The following is a 16537-nucleotide window of genomic DNA, read 5'->3' as shown; positions in this document are numbered from 1 at the left end:
TCAGAGTTTTCAAATAACTGTCATAGAACAGATCTTCACATATGTTCTCATCGTTAACTGCAATTTCACAAGGCGGAAAACATTTTTTCACTACGCAGATTCGTACTAGCACAAGCGTAAAACAGATAAAGAGCAGAGCTACAAATTTCGCACGGCCTGCACTCGGCGCCATCTTGAAAAAAAAAAAAAAAAAACTTCACAATATATTTGAGAAGGAAAATATCTCAGCACAGCATTTTCTAAAGGTGCTATTCTCAGCTCATGCTAAAGTGTTAGGTTGCCATATTAACAATTTCTGGACTTAGAAATACTTCATAAAAAATGTATTTACAGCAAGTCAGATACATGCTAAAACACACACAGTGTGTCCGTAGTATGATTCCTTGAATGTCTTGGAAGAACTGACTCTTGTTGTGAATGATTTGTTACATGCTTAGTACAAATATGGTTTCTCTCTTGTATGAATTGTGCAACGTTGTCTCAGATATCCCTTTTGTGCAAATGATTTGTTACAAGTTGAACATAGGAAGGGCTTTTAAACACTTTGAATTCTTAAATGTTCCTCAACATTCCACACATTTTTAAATATGATATGTTACATATTCAACACAGGTAGGGTATATCTCCAGTATGAATTAATGAATGTTGCCTAAGGTGTCGTTTTTGTGAAAATGATTTTTTACACATTGAACACACATAGGGCTTATCTTCAGTGTGAATTAATGAATGTCGTCTAAGAACTCCTTTCCGTGAAAATGATTTGTTACACGTTGAACACACATAGGGCTTATCAGCAGTATGAATTACTAAATGTCGTATAAGGTCTTGTTTCCATGAAAATGATTTGTTACACGTTGAACACACATAGGGTTTATCTGCAGTATGAATTACTAAATGTCGTCTAAGGTGTTGTTTCCATGAAAACGATTTGTTACAAGTTGAACACACACAGGGTTTATCTCCAGTATGAATAATTGAATGTTCACTAAGGTATTGTTTCCGTGAAAATGATTTGTTACAAGTTGAACACACATAGGGCTTATCTCCAGTATGAATAATTGAATGTTTTCTAAGGTATTGTTTCTGTGAAAATGATTTGTTACACGTTGAACACACATAGGGCTTTTCTCCAGCGTGAATTAATGAATGTTCTCTAAGAACTCCTTGTGATGCAAATGATTTATTACAAGTTGAACACACATGGGGTGTACCAGTATGAATAATTGAATGTTTGTTAAGGTCTTGTTTCCATGAAAATGATTTGTTACAAGTTGAACACACATAATGTCTATCTTCAGTATGAATTACTAAATGTCGTCTAAGGTTTTGTTTCCGTGAAAATGATTTGTTACATGTTGAACACACATAGGGCTTATCATCAGTATGCATAATTGAATGTTTTCTAAGGTATTGTTTCTGTGAAAATGATTTGTTACACGTTGAACACACATAGGGCTTATCTCCAGTGTGAATTAATGAATGTCGTCTAAGAATTCTTTTCGATGAAAGTGATTTATTACAAGTTGAACACACATGGGGTTTATTTCCAGTATGAATAATTGAATGTTTTCTAAGGTGTTGTTTCTGTGAAAATGATTTGTTACACGTTGAACACACAAAACATTTTTCACTACTATGATTTTGCATGTGAATCACATGTTCACATTTGTGATCAAACAAATTGCTGCCATCGTTGCAAATAGTACAACCCTTTGAGTTTGAAGATTTTGTATATTCTGCATCCCTTGTAGATTCTAAATTAGTTTCACTATTGCTTGTCCCAGAGCAGAGTGTTGTCAGCAGTGCTGAGCTGCAGATAGGAGATTTCATTGGTAGTGATTGGGATCCAGAGTTCTTATTTGCAACAAAGTCAGTCTCCCTAAGACATGAATCTTTTTCACTATCCTTTTCTTCCTGTATAAATTCACTTCTAATAGATGTGTATTTCAATGATAACCTGGAAGAAGATAGACATGTTTAAGAAATCTTACACAGGAATATTTCACGATATGCTACAATACTGAAGAATAAAACATGAATTCCAAGTAATAATACTTCTTGTGAAACAATAAAAGTAACTTCTCATAATGTGTACTTGTAACCTATAGTAGTAACACACCACGATATCACAAAAGAAAAGGTGCTCCTTCAGTAGGCGACAAGATGAGTATTTTATAAATATTTTTTACCTATATCTTCATATGTTTTTGTATTCTTGTGTGATATTTGGAATTTCAGCTAGATGCATTACACTACTGTCAGATAAAAAAATATAGACACTCGAGTTTGGACACCCCACCTAGTGGTTGCAGAACCTAGTAGTTGGTGGTGGGTCTTACGAGCTCTGATGATCCTCTAGGCTATACCGGTGGTAGCATAGCTACTGGCAGAGTCTCCCATGCTGGGCAGGCTAGCAGATAAAGAGCCAGACTAAGAAGCAACCTAACGGTCAGCAGCTTCAAAGGCAGAGGAAGATGGATGGTCATCTCAACGACTGAGGAGGCGGAGGAACCTAGAGTAATACCTCTTTATAAAACCTTGGTCCATCTGACTCTGGATGGTAGTACCTTGTAAGGACCCGTTGCCAGGGTCAGTGAGCTCCAGAATAATAAGAGTAAATTTAGATCTAGAAGAAGAAGTAGCACTTATACAAGTATATGCCCCAACCCAAGATGCAGAAGAATTTGAAAAAGACCAGTTTTACACAAATTTCCAAGAGACAGTGGATAAAGCCAGAGATATTACAAGGCATATTGTGATAATGGGAGATTGTAATGGTAGGATAGGAAATGAACAAGAAAGAGGACATGGGAGTATGGGAAGACATGGAGTTGAAAGAACAGTAAATACAAATGGAGAGTGAATAATAAACTTTTGTATAGATAACAACTTGCTCATAGGTAACACATTTTCCCCCCGCAAGAAGATTCATAAAATAACTTTTGAAGCTGGAAATAGAGGAGCAAGAAATACAATAGATAAGTTTACATATGCTAGGACAATGAGATATGCAGTATAGGATGTTAGGGTAATCACTGAACATAGACTACTCATCATGAAGACAGGATTTAAAGAACCAAGAAAGAAGAAAACAGAAAGATACACAAAAATAAAAGTAGCCCAACTACGAATCCCAGAGAAAAGATCAGAATTTGAAAGAAGAGTGACTGAAGAATTGAGCATAAGAGAAGAAGAAATTAATGGGGAAGATATGTTGCAAAAGAGATGGAATGTGTTAAGAACAACTCTGCTTAAAAAAGCAGAAGAGGTGTGCGGACTTACCACAATAGAAAAGAACAAAATGGTGGAGCCATGCTCTTACAGAGGAAGTTAAAAAGAAGAAAGAAGGTTGGGAAAAGTATACCAGAAATAAATCAGAAGATAACTGGAATGAATATGTACAAAAGAGAAATAGTGCCAAGCAGGCAGTAAAACAAGCAAAGTTGGAAGCTTGGGGATTTTGGAAGAGAAACTGAAGAGAACTATCAAAGAAATGTTAAACAATTCTGGCAAACAGTTAAAAACCTTAAAGGGAAATATGGAAAGACAATAAGGAATATGGAAGATAGAGAATGGATCATCAAAACAGAAAAAGAGGAAGTACTAAAAGTATGGAGTGAATACTATGGAGAAATGTTCAAACAGAATCAAGAAATGGAAGAGAGAGGAATTGCTTTAGCAAGAGTACAGGGTGAGCAACAAGATAGAAATGGAATAGAATTCTTTGAAATAGAGCTGGCAATAGAAAAGATAAAGCTTGGAAAATCAGCAGGTGCAGATGAAATATCCCCAGAGCTTATAAAATATGGAGGAAAGGAGGTTATAAGGTGGATGTGAAGAATATGTAAAGAAGCATGGAGAACATCAATGTACCAAAAGACTGCGAGAAAAATATAATAATACCAATTTACAAGAAGGGTAGTACAATCAAGTGCAAGAATTACAGAACCACATGCCTGTCCTCAGTAGCTTATGAAGGTCAAGATTTCAAGGTCAAGATTTCAAGGTCAAGATTTCAAGGTCAAGATTTCAAGGTCAAGATTTCAAGGTCAAGATTTCAAGGTCAACACAAGAATTCTGGAAATGGAATTACGAAATGAAGTGGAAAACAGACTAGAAGAAAAGCAATCTGCATTTAGAAAGAATCATCAGACACAAGATAATATATTTACACTGCGGAAAGTCATTGAGAAGGCATTAAATAAGGAAAGAGAAGCGTGTGTGGCCTTCCTAGATCCGAAAGTAGCTTTTGATATGGTACCAAGAGAACAACTATAGGATGCAGTGGTGAAAATTGTGCACTTGTACAGAGAATGCAAATTGTATACAAGAGAGTGAAAGGAACAGTCAGATTAGCAGGGAAATGCTCACATGAATTTAAGATAAAAATAGGAGTAAAACAGGGAGACAGCCTGAGTCCCCTTCTCTTTATTATCCTCATGAACCAGATCATAAAACAATGTAAACCAAGAACTGAGAGATACAAAGTAGGAAACCGAAAGATTAGACCAGTACAAGTACAGGCATTTGTATCTAGGTATATGCTGATGGCATTGCCCTGGTGGCTAGGAATAGAGAGGAGTTACAGAAGGTGGTAATTGAATGGGCAAGTACAAAATAAGACAAAGGAATGAGCATGAATGTGGGTAAGAGTAAAGTGATGGTGGTGACAAAAGAAAGAGAAACTGTACCCCTAAATATACAGTGGAAATAGAACCAGCTGGAACAAGTAAACAGATACACATACCTCGGAACAGTCATAACATCAGATGGAAGAATGGATGAAGGAGTGAAAAATAGGGTACAAAAGGCAAACCAAGTGAACTATCAACTCAACAACACATTAATTGGTAAAAATGAAATACGTGAACAAACAAAGATAATGATTTACAATACAATCAACATTCCCACATTGCTGTATGGAACAGAGAGCTTGACATTATTACCAAAACAGAATAGCAGATTTCAAGCAGCGGAGATGAGATACCTACAAAAAGTAGTAGGAAAGACTAGAAGAGATAGGATTAGAAATACCGCCATTAGAGACCAGTTACAGCAAAAAACTTTATTGGAAACAATAGAGATAAAGGAACTGCAATGGATTGGACATGTTACAACAATGGAGAAGGATAGCAAGCCTAGACAGGTGCTGGAGGCCAGACCAGAAGGCAAGAGGGGAAGAGGACGACCAATAGTATAATGGGAAGAGTATGTGGAAAAGATAGGAAAGAAGAAAGGGAAAACAATGCCGGAAGTCCGAAAACTAGTCTTGGACCGAAAAGTGTACAGGAAGTCAGGAAGTGGATGATGGAACCAGATGCTTAATAGCAGAAGGGGATGGAACCAGATGCTTAATAGCAGAAGGGGATGGTAAAGAAGAAGAAGACGAAAAAGAGTTTGGACACCAGTTCAAAATTAAGCAGTAGACCTACATAAAAACGAGACATCAAAATTTATCTTATTTAATTCTGCTTTAATCTATGATAACCATTTTTTTTGGGTGTGTTATATATTTTTATTGTCGTGAGAACAAAAAGGGGCTGTTTTTTGAAGTTTTTCTCTTTGAAACTGTTATTAAAATTCATTATTTTTGTGAATTCACATTGCAAAATCGATTTTATAGAGATTATTATTCAGCGGAGTAAAGATGTACGTAAAATGTGGCTGCACCGCAAGCACAGACTCGCTAGTCTCAGCCCGCAGTTTCCACAGATCAACGGACATTGCTGTGTGCCACGTTCCATGCACAGCTTTACTCTGCTGAATAAAAATCTGTATAAAATCGGTTTGTCAATGTGAATTGACAACAATAATGGATATTAATAACAGATGCTAAGAGCTTCAAAACAAGACCAATATTGTATTTGTGGGACTACCCAAAACGAAGAAAAAGTTCTTTCGCAAAATTGATAACTTTTTAAAAAAAAAATTATAAAAATTTGAAGATCAAGATTTGTGTTTAAAACTTTTGTGCCTGCGCCATACTAAAATTTCATCACGATTTGACAACCCGTTTTTGATTTATAGAATTTCGGAAAGTGATAGTTTAAAGAACTCCAAAAAAACAGCCCTTTTTGTTCTCATAACTCATTTTTTCGTAGGTCTACTGGTTAATTTTTAATTGCAGTGTAAACTCGAGTATCTATAGTTTTTAATCCGTTAGTAGAATACATGAACGTTGCTGACTGAAAACTGTTCATACTTTCTGTATCCCTGCCATATAGGATCTTTCAACCTGGCCCTTCTATTTTTGCACTGGTCTAATGATTTTCATAAATTATAAATAATATTAATTGTTATCCAATAATAAACACATGATACAAATCAAATATTTCTGATAGGTACATTTTAGAGCTATAGCTAAACATAAAAACAATGATATAGAATTGCATTTTCAAGTCAAAGGGTGTAAGGTTTCTATTTTGAAAGTTGAGTTTTTATCCACCTAGGTCCTCGTGTGTTCTATAAGACACACAAAACATGCATTGCTTCTTGGTTTAGATCTGCTGAAATTGACAACACATCAGAATGTCATCTGAGACTAAAAGGAGTAGTGCAAAAGATTTGTTCTGTGTGATTCCTTCAAATACTTGTGCACTTCGGTCATGATAAGTGATGATAAGGTCCTAGAAAATATGATAATTGCTCTAGTAATTTAAGTTTTTCCCACATACCTATTATTATCTGTATTAGGAAGACCTAGACATTAGTGTAAGTGATTCAAAAATTCAATGATATTATTAATGGTTTGCAAATTTCCATTGTTTACATTCACATATCCCATACGACACAATGGGTCTCATGCTTCCTTCAGGCAGCTAGGGGTGTGTGGTACAGAGATTTTTTGTCAGTATGAGATTGGCATGGAAAATATTTTTAATCCAAACATTTGGGTCGGGAAATGTTTGAAATTTCCAGACACTGTGAAAATCTCGAATTATACATACTATTTTCTCCAAGTGATTGTTTTTGCATTTCTAGAATAAAAATGTAACAATTTCAGAGAAGTTTACACTTAAAAATAAATAATTAAAAATTGAACAGGAGATTCAGAATGGTCATCCATAGGATGATATCTGATCCGATGTACTAATCTTACCAACAATGATGCTGATCAAAGTGGTTGTGGAACTATCCCACAGAGGATGCCACAGTGGGGTGATGCATCATCAGTAAACCAGAATGACCATATTCCATCTCCTGCCCCCCCCCCCAAAAAAAAAGAATCAGTCAATAATTCAATGTACTTCACTTTTAGTATTTCAGGGTTTTAAGCAATATGATTGTCCCTTGAGCAGATCCCTTTTCCCCCAGAAAAATTGTCTTTGGCACTCAGGGTGGCCACTCTAGGACCATGATAAAATTCAAGAAGAGTTCCCTGTTTACAAGGCGAACTTTCAAAAATTTGAAGGATACAAGCAGTTTTCTCTATTTCAACCTTATGTATTACCGCCTATCACCAGCCAATTACACCTACACACACACACACACAAACACAAACACACACAACTATATTAAAACTATAACAGGTCAGTGTGATTCCAATGTATCCAAAAATGCTAATTCAATTCAATTAAACGGTACAAGGTACAGAGGATACTTTTGCCATTTCACATGCACAGACAAGAAATGTATCTACAAAGAAAAGTCACAAATGTTACGGGATATATTAATGTATATAAAATTGTTAATTGCATAAAAATTTCAAATATACCTATTCAACTTCAAGACAGTGTAACTTGCAGTAATCTTCCATATGCCAGATTGATTGTTCTGCAAAGGACACTAACAAACCAAACGGATTGAGAGCTAAATTGTGAAACACTTTCCTCAGGGCATTAAAAAAATATGAATAAATTGAATGGGATCTGGATTAATAAAAGTTGCAATTTTTCACGTCTAGAGAGAAAAATTCAAGCAGAATTCACCCAAAATTCTCGGTTCACTTGTAACGTATTTCCGCATTTATTATTACGTAAATTACGTTACAAGTTTGTCGCTGGCGCTTGTCGCCCGATTGCTAGGGCTACTTAGAGTAGGTATGACGTAACAGCGTCACCTGATGGACGATTTCCCAGTGGGTTACGGCAGCTCGTAATCTCACTCGCCCTTCCATCACGCAACGAGTCAACATGTGCACTACGAGACTGGGAACATTGCGGAATGTACTTCCCCTGCAGACTTTGATTACAGGAGTACACGCAGTGAAGTGCTATGTTTCTTCTATACCCCCACGAAAACTGCGAAGGTTGCCTGCATCAACAGGAATGGTTTCTTCGCCTGCCCAAAGTAGACGATGCTTGGAGAAGAAAGCATGGAGGTGGTGCTTGGTGAAGAAAGCACTTAGATGACGCTAGGTGAAGAAAGCAAAGGAGAATTGGGAAGAGCTCCTCCGGATAGAAGCCAGGATAAATTACGATGGGAAGACATAATTTGGGACCGTGTTTGCCGATACATGGAAAATTGGAAGTCTCGTGCCTCGGACACGTTACATTACTATACAGGTATGAGTAGTGAACTTTATAGTGCAACGTGCGTGGTTTTGACAAGTACCCATTTTTACCCTTTGAAATTGCGTCGAATGCCGAAATAGTACAAGTAAGCGTAACTTGGTTTGCAGCCGTACTTTTGAGTGTTAGATTACGTGACAAAAAAAATTAATCGGAACAATTTGATGGTTTGTAATTTGCCGATAATTTTTGCATTGTGTTACGTAAGGAGATTACGAGTGACCGCTGGGTATTAGGATATGTACTTTATGATTAGAAACGGCACGTGTTAAATCAATGACATGCATCTCATGCTTTTGATATGAATGCAAAAACACGTTATTGGTTATAAAAATGTAAATCTGGAAAATCGCGACAGTCTTGTAGTGAGACTCCCAATCTTTACCTAGCTTATCAATTTGCTTCCCCTTTTTACGAGCAACTTATAAAATATTATCATTGTAAATCTAAATTTGAAGCCATGCACCGGTTGATTACGAACATTGAAAATTACACGAAGTTGTTAAAATCGTAATTGTCACAATAAGTATAATTGATGTAGTACAAGATTGTAGTACTTTTGCTGGTCAAAACGAAAGAAGTAACTTTGGATTGTACATTGTAGTCAAGTGAAGAATTAGTTACACGTCAGCTTAATTGACGTGTTAGTGATGGTATGAACGAGTCTGTTGAATAATAAAAAAAAACAACCAAAGAAATGTTCTTTAGATACATTGGTATCTCATACTTTCTGTGATATTTATACATGTATGTAAGATACCATAAACCAAATAAATTGTTAACGTATAAATTTACGAATATTTAAATTTTGAATTGTTGAGTGGGATATACATATATACAGGGCGATTTGTTGAATTGCCGACTTGCGTAGCATCGCAAATTTATAATTGTTTGCGTTATCGTTTGATACAATTGTAGACAAGTATACGCACAATAAAAGATATGTTATCAAAAAATAAAATGCAACTATGAATATTTATTGACATTTGCCAAAAACTTGAAATTGATTATAACATTCAAAAAAGTGTCTAGTATTTCTGCAGGTAGTACGTATTTAGTGATGGTAGAGGGGAGCAGATTGTAAGAATGGATTTGTTATTGTGTGACGCATTTTGGGAAAGGTGTTTCTTTCTGAAATTATATTAGATGTGAAGTAACTATTCATACAGTAAACTTTATTGTGACGATTTTTGGCCCAGTACCGATCAACTTCCAGTATTATTTGAGGCGTCGCGAAAAACGTGGCAAAAGCCTCCCACCCAGTAATTTGTACGTTCTACTGACAAACGCTTACTTAATCTACGGCCTCTCCCATTTATTTAATTTTATGGTAGCTTGTAAATATCCAGTGAACTAAAGCGAGTAGAACGTTACACACTGCATTCAGACTCTCACCAATGAATATCTAGGAGCAATGAGGAGGGAGTGATAAAGGCAACTGAAGGATGTTGCTGACTTCATGATTTTAACTATGGGCATTGGCTAATATTGAAAATGTGTCAAGCCCTAGCTCCAAAAAATATTTGTGCCATCATGGCAAAGTGCAATTCACATGGAATAGCTATAACATAATGCATACATAACATAAAATTTCTTAGTAGTACAAATTCTTTGTAGTTACATTTTATTGTTCCCTAAAATATTGTTTATGTTTTTATTCCATTTTTATCTCCGAAACCAATTGTGGTATCATTACGAATGGCATCATGTGTGATGTCAACATTACAGTCTCGATGTTTATGCATATTTCACAATTTATTGTCGACATCAATAATGTTTAATAATTAAATACTTCGGTGTGTTCCAAAGGAATTTAAATGTATTCATGTTTTATGGGGGATTTTAAGGAGTCTGAGACCCAGTGTCCCACATGATGCATGATGTTTTTCAATAACTGAATATTCAAGAACAAACAATACAAAATAAACTTTGTAAGATCTTAAATTCTAGAAACATGATTTGATGACAATTGAAAAAAAAAGTTATGTTTGGCTCCGAGGGGGTTATGCTTTGGCGGTGCTTTCTACCCTGAGAGAAGTGTCGCCTAGTGAAGCCTCACTGCACAGTTGAGGATACCAGCTGGCTACATGGATTTTTGGATACAATTTTGCAAGTGGAAGGCTCCATGACTGACCATGTCAAGGTCACACTCCTACTTCACAGTCCCCTTCTGTATCCTCTATCCTATTTCCAATGGGGAAGGGGTTCTGGCTTTTAAAAGTGGGGTAGTGTGTTATGACTTTCATCAGTATCTAACAGTGTTACCACTCTGTTCTCTCTCTCTCTCAAATTGTGTCCACGTATATTAAGGTAAATGTTTCTATCTTTAACTTAGTGTACGGTCCAGGAGCAATCAGTCAGTTTTTGCTATTTTGAATTTCAATAAGTTTCAATGTGCATGTTAAAATGTCTAATCCAGTGTGTAAATAGACGTCATTCGTTTTTTTGCTAAACATATAGCAGATACTAGTCGCAAAAACAAACAAGAAATTGAGTTTGAGTTTTTGATTAAAGTCCACTTTTATGCACAGATAGGCTAATTGGGGCTGGACCTACAGTTTAGAGTGGGATCTAAACCACCATGTGCCTCCACTGGATACCGAACCCAGGACCCCTTGATTACAAGGTGATGACGTAACCACTATGACATCAGGGAGACAAAGAAGAAATGTAACTGAGTTTTATAATAATGTTTATTATGATTTATTCAGTAAAAAAAACTAGGTGCTCAAGATAAATGAAAATGGCCAGCTCAGTGGCAGAGTGCATTGAGTGATATCCTTCAATATTGCCATGGGGTTCGAATACCATCATGTGCATCATTGTTCTCTGCGAGGGTCCCATCATAAATTTCATTCAATCATGTCTTTCTTATCTATATCATAGCAATAAGTCAGAAGTAGCACAAACGTGACATGAAATATCAAATTACAAATGTAACATGAAGAGTAAGCCCTCCATTATGTATGTTCTTCATGTACTTCCATTTCAATTTCAATTTTCCTTTATTAAAGGGCGAGTGGATACATACACTACATACTAAATACAATTAACAAGAAAAGAAGAGAAGAAAAAGGAAGACACACAAAAAGAACAAATACAAAAGTGAGAATAAAGGCTCCCTTACACACAAAAAAAAATACACGAAGGATACACACATTAATCAACATGATTGTGCTTGATGTCATATATGCAAGTCAAATACAAATTATATATTATATTTATTGCCCCACAAAAAAACAAAATATAATCAAGGGTTGGCAATGTGCAAGGTAGAAAGTAATAGCAAAATGAAAAATGAAAATACTTAGTTTTTTTTTTTAGGAAGTTGGTTCAGAAGTGAGAGCTACTATTCGTGAGTGCTGGAACACAGATAATGTTCAATTAACAATAGATTTTTGAGTTTGTCTTTGAAGTTGTAGCATTGCAATTAGTGACGGGACATTATGGAAGGAAGAAGCACATTCCATGCTCTTGCAGCTGAATGTGTAAAAGCAGATTGGAAAAACACTAGTGTGTGCTTTGGAAGCTCAAGTTTTGATTCTCTCCTTGTTCTATAATCATGTATTTTCCTTCTGAATTTTAAGGCCTCCCCTATGGCATAGTGGTAGCATCGTAGCCTTGTAATCAAGGGGTCCTGGGTTCGATTCCCGGTGAAGGCACATAGTGGTTCGGATTCCACTTTAAACTGCAGGTCCAGTCCCGATTAGCCTTAATGTGCATACAGTGGACTTAAAACACCAAATCTATTTTCTTCTGAATTTTAATTGATGGAACAGTTTTTCCAGGAATTTTTGTTTTTAAAGGATTATGAATAAAGCAACACAGATGTAATTTTTGGTGTTGGGCCATGTTCAACATTTTGTTTGCGTTTAATGTTGGGAGGATATGATCATATTTTCTTATATGGTACACGAAACTGAAACATGATTTTTGGACTTTCTGAATTTTGGTTTGTTTCGAACGGATAGATTTGGTCCATACATTATGTCAAAGGATTTAGTGAGATCCAGTAATACTAACGCTAATGCCATTCTCTTGTCTATTGATCGGAGTAAGTCGTCAGTGATTTTAAGAAAAGCCGTTGCCATGCCGTGTGAAGGACGGAAACCAGATTGGCATTTCAGTAGAAGATCCAGGTCATTAACATGCTTACAGATTTCTTGTAAACAATTTTTTCAGTGATTTTGGAAAATATAGGTAAGAGACTTATTGGTTGAAGGTCATTCAGGCACATTATTACTTTGTTGTTTGAACAACACGTGCTTTTTCCAGGATGGCTGGATATTGTCCAGTTTGGAATGAGAAATTTACGATGTGCTTCAGGGGACGTAAGATGTGTGGTAGTAATAGTTCAACCATTTTTATGGATATTCCATCATTACCACAGGCATTGGATGATATTTCAATTATCACTTTCATTATTTTGGTTTCGCTTATCTCTTGCAGGTGGAAAGTTTGAGCACTTTCGTTAAAATTGAATCCATGTTTCTCAAGTTGGGAGGTATCTCATTGTTGATATTCTTACTATATACACCCCACGTTTTCATTTTTCACAACTCTTTGCTGATATTGTTCCAGCAGAGGTGGTGATTAAAATAGAGTTTCCTTTCCTGCCACTGAACTGAGGTAGTCAAGTTTCTCAGTTCTTTGTAATAGTCACAGTTTACCTGGGTTTTTGTGCATTTATATTTTATTAAGGCATTGTCATGGTTTCATAAGTAGTTTTGTATTTTCTGATATCAAGGGAGAGTTTGTTGGTTGTATTAGTTTACTTTCAAGGGGCGCATGTTTGTCAAAGAGATTATTACATTTTTAGTAACGAAGTGCACATTATTATCAATGTTGTCGAAGCTATCTATATGCTCCATTCAATTGCTGCAGCATCCCTATCGAATATATCTTTATCGAAGATAGAGAAATTTCGATATGTGATAAACTGTTTAACTAATTTTGGTCTTTCAATGGCAAATGTCGCCTATACTAGACAGTGGTCAGACGTTCCGATGGGTGAGGTTACGTTAAATGAGGGTACAAGATCTTGGTCATTCGTTATTACTAGATCCAGGAGTGATTTTGAGTGGTTGCCGTTATTCTGGTCTGTCGGTTAATGATCTGGACTAAGCTGAAAGAGTCAAGTATTGATTGGAAATATACTGTTTCTGGTTTATGGACAGAAAGGAAATCTGTGTTTACATCTCCTAGAATAAGTAATTTGTGAACGAGCAGGAAAACTTCCGAGATTGTGGTTTCTAGGCACGATAATTTTGTATACGATATATTAGGAGCTTTGAACACACCAATTATTCTCAGAGGTTCGAGCTTCACTGATACACTAATAATTTCGACTTCATCCGTCATTTTCCTGATTGTTGCAAGAGGGGATGATCTTGACATTTAGATCTTTACAGTGATATGGAATTAGGCCCTCCCCACCCATTGTGCTTCTACCTTTCTTTATTGCTGCGTAACCTGGTATGGAGAAGGTCGAGGCAAAGGCTTCATGGTAAGATCAGCTTTTGGTGGCCAGGAAGATATCAAAAGCCAACTCATGCAGCTCATCTAATTTTGGCGAAGGAAAGGACTTAACGTTTGCCTGAGCGAAGGTTAGGAAGGGTGGCCTTGGGGGGGGGGGGGGTGATGACTGGGAGGCAGGAAACCAGTACTTGTAGGATTTTCATGTGGTGGAGACGACATCAGGGTAAAAAGTAAAGACCATTTGTTGTGAACTTGAGGGAAATCAAACCTTACCTTCCATAATCCTAGCGTATTTTAGTATTGTTTCAAATATGAATGTACCTAGTCTTACCATAAATACTGTCCCAAAGTTATAAGTAAATAGACACAAAATGGTGAGAGATATTGTAATATCAGAATAACATGAGGTGCATGGATGCATTATGAACCAAAATCACAAATAATTATTCGAAATGGCCACCTTTAGCACTGACACACTTCTGAAGTCTTCGTGGCCACGCATCAATTGAATTACGCAACACATCGACTGGAAAATAAGCAACTGCCTTCAGAAGAGACCGACTGCTTTAAACTTTCAATATTGGGATGACTCTTCTTCCAAGCCATCTCCTGAAGCTTGGACCACAATTTGTAGTCCAAAGGGTATAGGTCCGGACTTGCAGAAGGCCAATCTGAAGTGGAAATGAAGTCTGGAACATTTGCTATGAGGGCACGCTCCATTTCTTACGAAAAAGGGGTAAAAACATCAGCCAAAGTGTACCAGCAGACAGTGCTTGAGAAACTATGCAAGAAGCTTACCGACACCATCTTCCATGGAGAGAACTGGAGCTTCCAGCAGGACTCAGCCCCAGCACACAAAGCACGCACTACCCAGCAGTGGTTGGAGGCAAATGTTCCTGACTTCATTTCCACGTCAGATTGGCCCTCTGCCAGTCCAGACTTAAACCCTTCGGACTACAAATTGTGGTCCAAGCTTCAGGAGATGGCTTGCAAGAAGAGACATCCCAATATTGACAGTTTAAAGCGGTCTCTTCAGAAGGCAGCTGCGGAGTTTCCACTTGATGTGTTGCATAATTCCATTGATGAGTGGCCACGAAGACTTCAGAAGTGTGTCAGTGCTAAAGGTGGCCATTTCGAATAATTATTTGTGATTTTGGTTCATAATGCATCCATGCATCTCATGTTATTCTGATATTACAATATCTCTCACCATTTTGTGTCTATTTACTTACAACTTTGGGACAGTATTTATGGTAAGACTAGGTAGAAGCAAGTTGAAATGAGGATGACATAAGGAAATTCGGGTACTTACATGTTGCCTTCTTGTGAAGTTTTGGATGTTCGTGAATCATGGGTATACAAACTTACTTTGACGTTAACACATCAGTCAAGGAAAACTGTTTGATATAATTTCCAGTAGTGCAAAGAGAAACACTTGAGTCCACGCAGAGAACATAAACAATCATATAAAGGAATAGAGCTGACAAGCACGATACACTAGGGTGTATCAAAATAACTTTTTTTTCGAAATTAAAAAATACAGTGCGCAAAAGTTGCATTATTGTCCCAATATATCACACAAAAAATATATATCCACATTGAAAGATTTCTAGCTTCACCTCTTTGGACTTGAACCTTTAGTTATTCAGTGATATCATTAAGATTGCACTTGGTGGAATTACAATGTATTGTGTAATTAAATTCACGAGAAAAGGAGATTAAAATAGCTTTGTGTTTATCTACACAGTACAATGAACCAGCGAGAATAGAAAATTTTGGGTCTATAGGGTTGGGAATGGGAAGAGGAAGGTGGAGCAGAAGCCAGAGACCATCGTCACCATATGCTACTGCATGGGCAAAGAGTTGCTGCCAAAGTGATTCACGCGGTTGTGCTAAAAGTTTTCACGCACATGTAATTTCAGCCCTGCATTGTAGTTTCGACACCGAAGTTTCAGAATTCATTAGAACAGATTTGGATGTGTGTGTGTGTGGTGAGCATGGCTACCACTAAATCATCTGCTCGTACAAGAAGCACATAAGTACGAGTTATGAATCTCTATTCGGAACTCCTTGTACTTTCAATTCCAGGATGTGACCTTCATACAGTGATGTGATAAGATGCTATTGGACTTACTCGTCTAGAATTGAAAGGGGAGAGGAGTGAAGAACAAGCAATTCGTTCCATTTGTGAAGAAATGGCAAGAAAGTTGGGAGAAGTGTGGTTGCGATCCTCTAAGATCCCCCAGTTTCCTTTTATAGGATTACTAGTATGATAGATGAATATCACAAAAGTGTCAGGGCTATTTTGAAAAATTTGAAAAAATAAGCAATCAGAAAAACTAGAGAAATTAAAGAAGATTCCCAAAACTTTTTGATATTGCTAGTTGCAAATGTGCAGATTTCAGTTCGTGCAAATGTGAAAAAGCTAAGAAAATAAAGAGAGGTTGAAAAAAACCATAGTTTTGTGCAAAAAAGAGAACTTAATGAGGGCATTAAACCTCAAAGTTTATATTTTGATGGTAAAAAGGATGATACAGTTATGTTACAGA

General features: G+C 36.6%; 1 protein-coding gene across 1 annotated transcript in view; it reads right to left on the bottom strand.

The window, feature by feature from the left end:
- Positions 1 to 308: 308 nt before the first annotated feature.
- LOC145981247 (uncharacterized) overlaps positions 309 to 16537 on the bottom strand; it is a 43488-nt gene continuing 27259 nt past the window's right edge. Inside the window, exon 3 of the mRNA XM_083114398.1 lies at positions 309 to 1957. Coding sequence (XP_082970524.1) covers positions 604 to 1957 — 1354 coding nt within the window. The 3' untranslated portion in view covers positions 309 to 603. The remainder of the gene's footprint in view (positions 1958 to 16537) is intronic.

Source organism: Lepisma saccharinum, chromosome 29, assembly GCF_977018435.1.
Source record: "Lepisma saccharinum chromosome 29, izLepSacc3.1, whole genome shotgun sequence".
NCBI lineage: Eukaryota > Metazoa > Arthropoda > Insecta > Zygentoma > Lepismatidae > Lepisma > Lepisma saccharinum.
The sequence above is the reverse complement of the archived record's forward strand: the minus strand, read 5'-3'. Positions and strand labels throughout refer to the sequence as shown.